Source organism: Sorex araneus, chromosome 6 (genome assembly GCF_027595985.1).
Source record: "Sorex araneus isolate mSorAra2 chromosome 6, mSorAra2.pri, whole genome shotgun sequence".
Lineage (NCBI taxonomy): Eukaryota > Metazoa > Chordata > Mammalia > Eulipotyphla > Soricidae > Sorex > Sorex araneus.
In genome coordinates this window covers 8618463-8630868 of record NC_073307.1, presented here as the reverse complement: position 1 = coordinate 8630868, position 12406 = coordinate 8618463, and the positions used below count along the sequence as shown (strand labels likewise).

At 51.1% G+C, this 12406-nt stretch overlaps 1 protein-coding gene across 16 annotated transcripts in view; it reads left to right on the top strand.

Annotated features, from left to right (window-relative positions):
* The window catches only part of CAMK2D (calcium/calmodulin dependent protein kinase II delta), a 251290-nt gene that overhangs the window by 228737 nt on the left and 10147 nt on the right, over positions 1-12406 (top strand). For all 16 annotated transcript variants that reach the window (XM_055144158.1, XM_055144153.1, XM_055144151.1 and 13 more), the window contains one exon: positions 11690-11765. In XM_055144158.1, coding sequence (XP_055000133.1) covers positions 11690-11765 — 76 coding nt within the window. The remainder of the gene's footprint in view (positions 1-11689; positions 11766-12406) is intronic.

Here is a 12406-nt window from a genome sequence, read left to right as displayed (position 1 = left end):
CCTCCTGGCCCATCTTTTTCTATTTTAAACCATTTATTTTAGAGAAATGCAAATGTTAAGACACAGAGAATCCAGCCAACTTGCCTATCTATGGAACCTGCCCCAATCTTAGAAGGTAGATCTGTGTGCTCTAAAATTGCACTTAAAGGCTTACTGCACTCAAGAGTTTAATAAATCATGAGGCTTCCAAAATTAAGTTTTCTCTGCACTTTTAAAATTCTAAGTCCACAGATCTATTTTGGTTTTGATTATACATACAAATTGCAAGTCAGACTCTTTTCCCTCATTCAAGCTCCTTTTATCCCCAGTTAAGTATTTGTGAGACTTGCCTCACTCTTGACCAGAAAGGTTTTTCTACAACAGTAAGCTATATACTTAAATTTTGTTTTTAAAAAGAGCTTGTCTCTGCAAAATTACTTAACTATTCTCAGTGTCTCGAGAACTGTAAACTCAGTGCCACCCTCCAAGATTATGATTACCCAATCCACTGTTTCCTCAGAAGCACATTAAATAGATTAAGTGTGAGACTTGTTTATTGCTGAAATCATTCACTTCGGGGTCCCTGGTTTCTCAGCAACCCCCCCCCACCACACACACACTGGACATCTGCAGAGTGCTGGCCTAGCAGAATACGGAAGGGAAATAGGGGCGGGGTGGGAATTCAGGGTTTGAGGAAATTTTTGAAAACACAAAGATTCATTGCAGTTATGTTTTGAAAATTAAGACAGAATTCTCCAAAATATCATTTTTTGACACTTGGGAATGTTTTCCATTGTGGGGTAGTGTCTTTGAGTACAGAGGGTGGCCAGACTCCCCTCACCTACACTTAACTCACAGTTCTGCTGACCTTAGACACCACAAGGCAATGGTATTCTTTAACAGTAGAGAAAAGCGCCTCCACAGGTGACAGACGGGTCTTCTGAGACAGGACGGACAGACGCTCAGAGAGACACCCGCTTCCTGTTGGCACTGCTTTGACCCTAGCAGCTGTGTAAGCATTTGAGAGGCAGTTAACCCTCTCACTCTTTCCGTGTGCGAACTCTTTAAGTGCATTTTAAATAAAAATGAAATCACCTGGCTTGCTAAGGAGAATAAACCCAACTAAACCATTCATTTGGATCAAGTGTGGAAGCAGCGAAACCTGCGCTGGTGTCCTTGGGATAGTTCAGGCATCTTCTCTAGGCGAGTCACTGCACATTTCTCTCGCAGCGGCTATTTAAGTAAGACCTCATTTGGGGTATGCAGTGTCATCTGCCATGGAGGGACAAGAGCTACTGTAGGGCCTCTGGTGGTTCTCTTCCCTGGGATTTCCCTGTTAGCATACTCATATTGCCTCCAAATAACATCTGAAGATTCTTTTTTCTTCAGCTTTCAGTTATCATAAGATAGACATAACTTTTCTAAGCATGGAATGTTAATTACTCAGTAAGTGACCTCACTAGTTATCTTTTGTGAATGTTCATCTTTTAAATGAAAGCAATAAAAAAACTAGAATATTCCATATTCAGATATGTAAAGAAAATCACATATCACTCCTCATTCCGCTCGGAAAAATAAGAACAACGGTTTTAGGGTGAGGGTTGTGAAATAATACAAGTCATAAATTTAATTTTTATGTGGTCATCACATTGGTTTAGCAAACAGCGACGTGACTGAGTCTGCATATTTGGCCAATATATATTCCTCCCTGTACTGTTCATTTTTCCTAAACTGGATTTAGCGCAGTCTCAGAACTCGAGTGCTTCCACAGTGCCAAAGTGAGTGATCGCTTTAATAAAAAGAACACGGGGTCTGAAAGGACATCTCCCCCTCTCAGATTAGGTTTGGAAAAGTATAGTAACGGGTCATGGACACGGCTTAATCCCTGTCACTCATAACACCGAAGACTTCCAGGACCCCACATAAGGATGTGGACAGTACAGAGAGTGGAAATGAGGGGTTAACTGAATAATTGTCTGTAGATCCAAGTCCTGTCGATTCCTTCACACTCAGCAGCTGAGCCTTTTCACCCCCTGAGGTGACGCTTCAGAGGTCCAAGGTCATGCGCCTACCCACACACGTCACCTGGAGCCTGGCCTTTCTCTTATCATTTTCTGTGACAGTGAAGTCCTAGCTGACTTGTTGAGAGAATCTATTGTTCCCACTAGTTTTCCAAGTTGGGTCGGGCATTTGCCTTGCCTGGGCCCACCCGGGTTCGATTGCTCCGCCCCTCTCAGAGAGCCCGGCAAGCTACCGAGAGTATCTCGCCCACATGGCAGAGCCTGGCAAGCTCCCCGTGGCATGTTCGATATGCCAAAAACAGTAACAACAAGTCTCACAATAGAGACATTACTGGTGCCCGCTCGAGCAAATTGATGAACAGCGGGAGGACAGTGACAGTGACAGTTTTCCAAGTCAGAAAACCAACAATCCCCCCGACCTCCCTTACTGACAGGGGCTCCATTCCAGAACTCCCAGTGGCTGCTGGAAATCTTGCATAGAACCACATCCGGTGTGCCATGCCTTCTCCTGAACTGACAGAGCTGTGCTGAGCTTTAATCGATAAGCAAGGCACAGTGAAAGATTTCGGAGACCAAATAGAACAGTGACGACATGGACTAGAATTTGTGAATGGGGGTCTCTCAAACGATCAGACCGCAGAGAGCAGGGCCACCGACAAGGAATGACCACTGCACTCTTTGTTCTAGAAAAACTTCTGTCCTGAATTCCCTGATTGCTATTACTGGTTACTGGCTGCCATTGATTACTGATGCCCTAGTGCCTTTAAATAATGCGTGAGTGAGGGCCAAAGAGATAGTACCCTTGCTTTGCACACGGTGGGCCCCAGGACAGCTGGGATATGAGAGACTTTGGAATGCAAACTGCCAACAGCTGCTGGCATTTTTTGTTTTGTTTCGGGGGCCACACCCAGCTGTTTTCAGAGTTTATTCCAGACTGAGCACCAGGATTACTCCGGACTGGGCTTGGGGCACCCTATGCCAGGCCAGGGGTCAAACCCAGGTGAGCTGAGAGCAAGGCAAGTGCCTTCCCTGCTCTACTCTCTCTCTCTGGCTCCAGTTTCTGCAGCTGCTGAAGATGAGAGTTGCTAGAAAGTCTGAGAGTCCAGCAGGAGGAGGCTGCCACGGTGTCCAGCGCGGGGGCAGTGGGTCAGCACAGCATCCGGAGAAGCATTTAGCACTAACCAAAAAGTGCAGTGGCCGTCTGGGCGCTCTGAGCAGCTTCTCCCTGGTAGGTGAGAATGCCTCGCAGCTCCAACCCCACCGAGGCAGTGCCGGGGAGGGAAGTGTTATAACGCGGTGAAAATCTAGTGCGATGCCAGGCGGCAGAGGGAGATGGCCAGAAGTCACAAGAAGGCCGGTGGAGATTTCCCCCTGCTCTCCCTCTCGGCAGCCTAGCTTCTCCTCAGTGAGCAAACGCAAGGACGTCACCCTTGAATTTGGGGCTGCGGAATCTGATTGCTCGGTTTATTTTTGCAAACCTGGAGAGGTCTGTTTATTTCTGTTTAGTTTTGTGATTTTGAGTCCAGAGGATGTACTATTCAGCAACTTGTTCCAAGAGTACCAGCACCTGTCTACCAGTTGAACCAGAATTACTATTATTTGTGCTTGTTTGGGGGGCAAATGCAGCAACACTCGGGGGTTACTCCTGGCTCTGTGCTTAGGAATGACTCCTGGTAATGCTCAGGGACCATATCAGATGCCAGGGATCAAATCAGGCTGGACATGTGCAAGGCAAGTGCCCTCTCCACTATACTATCTCTACAGCCCTGAGTTGAATGATTTAGGAAAGTAATTCTAAATCAACTTACCCAGATGGAGTTCTATTTTTTTACTGTACTCAACTTTTTATACCTCTTAGCACTGTCGCACTGTCATCCCATTGCTCATAGATTTGCTTGAGCGGGCACCAGTAATGTCCCCAGTGTGAGACTTGTTGTTACTGTTTTTAGCATATCAAATATGCTGTGGGTAGCTTGCCAGGCTCTGCCATGAGGGCGAGATACTCTCGGTAGCTTGCCGGGCTCTCTGAGAAGGGCGGAGGAATCAAACCCGGGTCGGCCATGTGCAAGGCAAACACCCTACCTGCTGTGCTATAGTTCCAGCCTTATACTTCTTATGAAAGAGTATTACTTAAAAAAGAAACTAATGACAAGTGAAAGCCCAATCAAAATCATTGCAAATAATCAAAATTCAAAGCTAGGGACGAGCTCAACAGTAGAGCACTGGCCTCACAATGTGTGAAGCCCTGGGTTCGACCCCTGTAGTGCCAAAAACTAAAGTTAATTTTGTCTCAGCGATACAGGACATGCATCCTTCCACTATTTTACTACTTCTGATTCTTCCCAGAGGATTCAGCATCGCTCTGATCCTTGCCTCTGAGCAGAAAGATTCATGCCAAGCTCTGGCTAATATAATGTAACGTTGGCCGGAGGGCTTATTGGAACTCTGAGGGCTCTGAGTTTGCGGGGAAAGCTGAACTTTCTACATGACAGGAAGAATAGGAGAGAAAGGAGCAGAAAGCGTCTGAGAGTCAGAAATCCTGCACCTCACCCGTCCCTGTTCTGAGTCCCTTCTTCTTCGCACATAGCTTTGCCCTCCCCTGGCTCTGCAATGCAGGGACCTGCTCTTTGGAACCGTCTCTTTGGAAAACGCTCAAGGTTCATGCACATGCGGTAGACTTGATGCCCCACGACCGTTTTCGGCTTCAAATAGTAGATGCAAACCTTTGAAGCAGTTTAAGATCTTATTCGGTGTCACCAGCCCCTAACTGAAGTGGCTCAGCACCCATCGGAGTCAGGAAACATCTTTGTCCTTGAAATACCCGGGGCCCTTCCCAGCATCTCCAAGTCAGCTGGTGGGCGGGGTGGGCGGGGCTACAGCCTGCCCTTTTCACCTCCTTCCGGTCCGCACAGGAGCGTTGGTCCAGAACTTCCTTAAGCGGAAGCCTTCTCTTGTGCCACTTTCACCGAAACGTTGCTAGATACCTTACAAAGTCCTGAATTTTAAAAAATGATTTTTTTTCCTCCGCCGTCACAGACTCACCTTAGAAATGACATAGCCATATTCCATAATCCGTGGGTTAGCCTCATGCACTTCTTTCCTGAAGAACTAAATTTAGGCAGAGGACGGAGAGTTAGCACAGCAGATAAAGCACTTGTCTTGCAGGCGGCGACCCAGATTCAATCCCCAACACCCCATGTGACCCTCTTGACTCTCCCAGGAGTGATCCCTGAGCACAGAGCCAGGAGTCTGTCCTGAGCACTGCCAAGTATGCCACCCTCCAAAAAAAAAAAAGAAAAGAAGAAGAAATCCATAAATTTCTTTCCACTATGCTCCATGATAGCAAACAAAAAATTAGCGTTTCCTGTTCTGAAACTTCCATTAATCATGTATTGTGAGACTAAGACTAATGCTACTTCCTTACTGAACAGTTTGCGTTGTAAAATTAAGTGCAGTTAGTTTTATCAAAGTACAAAGATTGTTTGAGTAATTTATCTTGAGTACCATTCTAGCAAGTAAAGGATAGGCTAATTTTTTTTCCAGAATTACTGAACTGAAATTTGGTCATTTCCAGGTCTTATATTTTAATAAATATTACTAAACGCCAGTTCTTGAATCCTTGATAGGCTTGATTTGACGTTAGGAAATGAAGTAATAAAATTGGGGCTGGAAAGACAGTGCAGTAGGTTGGGGGGCTTGCCTTGCATGTGGCTGACCCAGGTTCAATCCCCGGTATCCCATCTGGTCTCCTGACTCCCCCAGGAGTGGTCCCTGAATGCAGAGCCAGGAGTAAGTCCTGAGCACCACCAAATGTGGACCCAAAACCAAAAAATAAAATAAAATAAAAGTCACCAAGAAATAAGCTATTAATTGCACAAGAAATATCAAGCTAGGCACCCTTTTCTATAAAACTACCACGAGTTTGAAAATGATCCTAATTCATGTACTTGCCTAAGATATTCACTGGTCCCAAGGGTTATTTTAGTGAAGCACAGCATGGAAGTAGACAATAAAGCCATGGGCACCCAGCTCTGTGAAACGGGTGTAGTAATTAATTACAGCCCTGGACAGTTATGAAGCAGTCAGTCCCCTTGACGGAGGGAGTCAAGGGCATCTAGGTGGCTGGGTAAGTTTCTGACTTCAGAATACCCAGTGAAGCCCCATGGACTGGAAGGAAATCAGCTCAGTCTGGGCATCTCTGCTGAACTAAGCCCCCTGTAAAGTGGGTCGCCTGAGCACGTCACTTAACCCCCCTGTCCTTCGAGCCTCTGGCAGCCAAATGCTAAACACCTCTGAGCCGGAGAAGTGGGTGAACTAGAACTACATATCGGCACCGATGAGCTGGACTGCTAGGGCCATCCCTGCCCCCCGCCCCCCCGAATACTGAGCAGCTGTCGGTCTCCGAGTGGCCCTTCCTGCACAGCTCTCAGGCAGACGACAGAGGGTTCCTTCCCGCCCCAAGTTCCAGGAGACGCCTGGGTGAGGCATAACATCTCGACATCCTTATAACACCAGAACCCAGACAGGCCCTCTGCCCCGAAGGGGCCCAGGGATGCATCTTTAGTTTTTTTGAAGAAATAAAAGTAGAAACCATGGTGGATGGGGGGTTCCAGGAAGATGTGGCATTTGGGGGCGGGGAGCCTGAAGAGTTGAACCTCAGTGCGGGGGGTGCTGGAGGAAGGATGAGGGGTTGGGGTGAGTGGGGCCGAGGAAAGGAGCCCCAGAGTGAGGTTGGTGGCAGCCGGGTCTGCATCGGGAAAAGGTTCAGAGCCTTCCCAGGTCTCTGGGCAAGAAAGCACAGCTGCCCTCGCGGGGCCTCGGGGAAGATGCTGATGGATGAAAGACGCTTAAAGTGGGGGCCCCTGGGACCGCTGAAAGGAGCCGCCCCGCACTTTGCAAGGGCAAGGCCTTGGGCTCCATCGCTGGCACCCCCACGTGCTCCTGAGCACCAGAGGTGACCCTGGTGGCCCCCGGCAGCGCCTGGGCACAGCGGCTGTCAGGCCCATCCCTCGCACCCTGTCCCTAGGCATCACTAAGAGCAGGACTTGAGAGACCAGTGGAGAAGCCAGAGCGGGGGTGACACCTGGGTGTGGGGGGGCCACAGTGATAGCACGGGGCCACAGACTTGGACTTCAGAGTGGAGATGAGGTACAGACTGGGACAGAGGGACCGCGTGGGGTGCAGAAGCGGGCCGAGGAGCAAGTGCGGGCGCTTGGTAGGAGAAGCGAAGGGGTCTTGATTTTAGATGGAGGCGAGAGGGACGTGTCAGCGGGACCTTGGGACCCCCAACACTGGCCGGGGTCCTGCGGGGCTCTGCAGGGCTCTGCTGTGGACGTCAGGCCACCGATGGCTTCCTTACATAATTGCTCTCAGCCCGAGGTCTGGTTTCCTGAGATCATTCACTCTTATCTTCCCCTCTCAGGCCTCTTCGGAGCAATACAGGAGCAAGTGAATTGGAAAAAAATAAAAGAGCAAAAAGAAAGGGATTTGGACAGGAAAATATTCCCCGCCCTTTTGCATAACTGAATGGGCAATAGTGACTATACCCAGAACCCAGAACATCCCCCAGGAATCTGGAAACACCCAGAAACTCCCTGGGAGATGTGAGAAGTGGCTAAGCACCCAGCTCCCATGATCCCAGCCGCTGGCTACTAAGTGCTCTCTGATTCAAGGACTAGCAGGGGAGGCGTGCCCTGGGGTCCTGTCTGACCGGAGACCCAGCACAGACTCCCCTCCTGACTCCTGGGGGAGGCCGGGCCTTGGGCGTCAGGGAGAGGAAGCCCCTCAGAGCCCAGCCTCGTCCCGGCCCGCCAAAACCCTCCCTCTGCCCCGGCCCCGCCCTGAGCCCACTGGGCCGCACCGTGACTCATCCCGCCTCTGTTTTCCTTTGGCTGCCCCTGACTCACTCCTGTCCCTCTGGTCCCGAGGACCAGCTTCCGGCTGCAGCCCGGGCCGGCCCAGGGAGCACGTACAGCCCCGGCTTCCTCCTCCTCCTCTGCTTAGCGGCCGTCGGAGGCGCCCCGGTCTCTGCGCCTACGTTTGTGCTGCTGGACGAGACAGGACAGAAAACAAAGCTGCCGGCGGCCTGACCGCCCGCGCCCCCAGCCCCGAGCGGGGAGACGCCACACGTAGGGACAGGGATGTTTCTCATCCCAGCACTGTGTGGCGGCAGTGACAGGGCAGGCGGGAGCCCGCGTGGAGGGACCAGAGAGGCCCACCAAAGGCCCGGGGCTGCGTGTTGGGAAGATAAAATCCTGACATTGTTTTTGCAACTCTGGGCTTTTCTGGGAGTTGCACAATATCCTAAAAAGAGGAAAAAAATAATAAAGTGTGTGGGGGAGGGGGGAGGTTTGGAATGGAATGTTTGCAGGGCCCCCGTCGGCGGGATCTCGTGTTCTCGGCACCTTTCCTCGCCAGTGGCCTCCGGATTCTGGAGTTCAGCCGTTCACGCAGCTCTGCCGGCTGTGGAGGCCGCCGGCAGATGCTCTGCTCATTGCCTGCCCCAGTAAGCGTCCCCCTCCCCGTCTCCTGGCCGTCATCCACCGAATGAGCAAGGGCCGGGGGACGGCGAGACGTGTCGGAAGCTCAGACACCGTCACCCCTGAACGTATCCTGGAAGGTGCTTGCGCAGGGAGCAAGGCTGGGCTCTGGTGCCGTGAGAGCATCGACCTGGAGTCCGCAGCGACTGTCTCCGGGTGTGGGACACCGGACGACGGGTCTCCCCATGTCGGTGAGGGGAGCTTCTCCGAAGGTTTTTCTTTTTTCAAGAAGGCGTGGCATCACTGAGTAACCGAGGGCTGGGACAGCATTTAAGTGTGTGGTTAAAATCTGCTTGCTGCAGGGGAGATACTTTGAAAACACAGATGGTGGCTGTTCACCAAGAGGAAAGAGCAGACGCCAGCATTTGGGCTGAGAAGTGGCCTCCTCACCCGGCCTCGCTGTGATGGGCTGAAAGCGCCAAGAATTCCCCAGAGAAATGACCAGTATTGAATCCCAGGCACCACGTGTGACCCCACCGCCCTGATAGGGGAGAATCACGGGGTACAGAGCAAAGAGTAAGCACCACTACATGTGGTCTCTCCCCACCCCCGAAAAAGGAATGAAATGAATTATATGGTGCTCCCAGACCTCTGCAATAACCTACCCAAATGGCACCAGAGAAGAGCAGTCTACTTCCAGAGACTGGAGGAAACCTGCATTTTATTAAGGACAGCAGTGCTTTTATAGGACCAAAAAAACCTTAAGACATAAAGCATCATAATTTGATGTCACGAAACAAGCGTCATCGCCCAGCAGATGCGCGATCGCCACGTGAATGCTGCAGATGTGACAGGCGTCCAGAAAGGGTGACGGCGTTTGCAACAGGTGTGACCGGGAGGGAATTGACTGAAGAGATGGGACCTGAGGAAGTCAGCTATCGTTTAATCAGCTGCGGTCCAGGAATAGAAGTAACTGAGGAGCAGGGCCGGGCTGTCGGCTGGGGAGGGCTGGTGTGATTATCTGCCACATCCGTGTGCGCATGGACGTGAGTGGAGACGAGAGACGGGCCGGTGTGGGGTGCCAAGGGGTTACAAGGCGGCATGCAGGCACAGCATCTGGCACACATGTGCCCGCCACTCGTGCTGTCTCCCCCAGCCCACGGGATGGAGTCTTGTGTTGGCTTTGCAGCTCGCAGACTTTACTAAAAGCCACTTGGTTGAATTAGAGAGAGTACTGGGGAGGCTGTCTGCCAGGGAGGCAGGGTGAGTACTGGGATGTGGGGGAGGGAAGAGGTACTCTGGTGGAGGGTTTTTCATCATTGCGTGGCTGGGTCTCAAACATGAAGGTTTTGTGACTCTGTCTCACGGTGATACAATTAAAAGAATAAGAGTAATGTGGAGTTCATGCCCAATTCAGTCAGCTTAATCAATGGCTAAACAAATAGCCATACTCCTGTAGCACTGTAGCACTGTCGTCTTGTTGTTCATCGATTTGCTCGAGCGGGCACCAGTAACGTCTCCATTGTGAGACTTGTTGTTACTGTTTTGGGCATATCAAATACACCACGGGTAGCTTGCCAGGCTCTGCCGTGTGGGCGGGATACTCTTGGTAGCTTGTCGGGCTCTCCAAGAGGGACAGAGAATCGAACTCATGTCGGCCGCGTGCAAGGCAAACACCCTACCCGCTGTGCTATCGCTCTAGTCCAGCAGTACTCCTGTATTATTTTAAAAAATTAAAAGCCACTTAGTTGAGTACAATCACCAGTGAGAGTGTGAGCTGAACAGGAAGAGAATGTGAACAGTACAAAATTAAACTGTCTTCATTAAAAGATCTGTGCCCTCCAGACAAAAGCATTGTATGTGTGTGTGTGTGTGTGTGTGTGTGTGTGTGTGTGTGTGTGTACACAGTATGTCAGTGACCTCTCTAAATGCTCCATGCTGATATTTAAGAGGGGAAAATGTTCACAAACTCGGTCACGTTGACTAGGGTAGTAACAGCTAATGAAAATCCAGCGAGGGGAAGTAGCAGCCCCAGGAGTGGCTTACGGCGACTGTGCGTCCAAGAATTAATGCTAACACTGCAGTGACGTACACACAAGGACCCAGCAAACTGACAAACAAACTGACGCACAGCCCGGCCTCCTAGGTGCGTCCTGTTTGCCAACAAGTCAACTCCAATCATGCTTCCCCTGAGATCGGGCCCCGTCAAAGTGCCATTTGGGGCATGGGGGGTGTAGCTTAGCTGCAGTGCAGTGACCCCCAAGTCCCTGCCTGTCTCAGCCCCTCTCGGGAGAGGTGGCCACTATGTGCGGGATCCCCTGCCTGAGGGGCACCTTTCAGAGAGCATCAGAGTGCCAGTTCCACTGCCTCCACAAAGCCCCCTTCTTCCTTCCTGCAGGGGTGATGGGAGAAAGCCGAGCGGGAGGGCGGGGTAAGCAGATGCTCCAGCACCCCCAAACCAGGCTCTCCCCCAAACCGGAACTGCGCTGTTCCACCCGTGCATCTCCCAGCTCCCTCCCGCGTCCGCTCCCCTTACACCCAGGTTCTGGGTTTTCCGTTCGCAGAGACACCAGTTCCCAAGTGAGAACGCAAAAGCCAAGGAAGCTTTATTGCTAGCTCGAGCTAGGGTCCAAGCCTCAGCCAACGCAGTGGAGTCTTGACCAGGACCCCGACCCGAGGTCCAGGGAACAGCCTATCGCCCACGGTTACATAAGCAACATCGGCACAGTTGTTGGTCACAGTTGGCAGTTTTTCCCAAGAACTGCGACGAAGCAGTCACAAGTCTGTGAGCTAATTGGTCATGCCCACCTGCTGTGATTAGCGATACTCTACTTATAGGACTGGCTAGTGGCATTAGGGGGGTTCCAGCTTCGGCCAAGGGAAGCTTCAGGGAATATTGTGGGGAGGGGGGACAGAAACTTAGGCCTACTGCTTGTTCTTGTTTTGCGGAAGTGCAGCCTGTCGTGGTGCATATGAGGTTCTTTCTCGGTCACACACTCCCTGGGTAGGGCTGGCGCCTGGGTCTCCTGGGGTCTGACCTGGCAGGTAATTTGGGGGGAGCAACGCCCTTTCCCTGTGAGCTGATGGCGCCTGCTTCCGCCCAGGAGAGCCTCATGGCTGGGGGCCCCGTGCCCCATTGTAGGGGAGCACGAGAGTGTGAGCTGTATTTTGCACGACTGTCTGCTGACCGGACTCTGTCTTTGCTCCTAGCGCGAAAGCAGGAGATCATCAAAGTCACCGAGCAGCTGATCGAGGCCATCAACAACGGAGACTTCGAGGCGTACACGTGAGTAGGACCTGTCGGCCTGTGGCCTGACAGACCGTCTCGTTCAGGGCGTCAAGGACGCCATGCCCCTGGGATCCACCAACAAAGGCAGGAGCACCAGGGTTTCCTGGGAGCACACAGGAGGGGGGTACAGGACCCCCTGATGGCAACTACATGGGCGAAGACAGGAAAGCACAGAGAAGCTGGTCTAGAATGTTCTTCAGGGACCCAAGAGATAGCACAATGGGTAGGATGCTGGCCTTGCCCATGCGACCACCCTGAGGTCAATTCCCAGTGGCATCCCATAGAGCCCCCCAATTCATGCCAGGAGTGATTTTTTTAAATAATTTTTATTTAATTAGCTGTGATTTACAAAGTTATTGATAATTGAGTTTTAGGCATATAATATTTCAATACCAATCCCACCACCAGTGTCAACTTACCTCTTGAGTGTAGAGCCAGGAGTACCCCTGAGCACTGTCGGGTGTAGACCGAGAGAGAGAGAGAGAGAGAGAGAGAGAGAGAGAGAGAGAGAGATAGAGAGGGAGAATGAGAATGTTCTTCAGCTCTACAGAGCAGCTGGGACAAAGAAAGAAGAGAAAGTTCCTCCTTCCCTAAAGAGTCTTTATCCCTCTTACATTTGCCTCAGGAAAGTCAAAAGA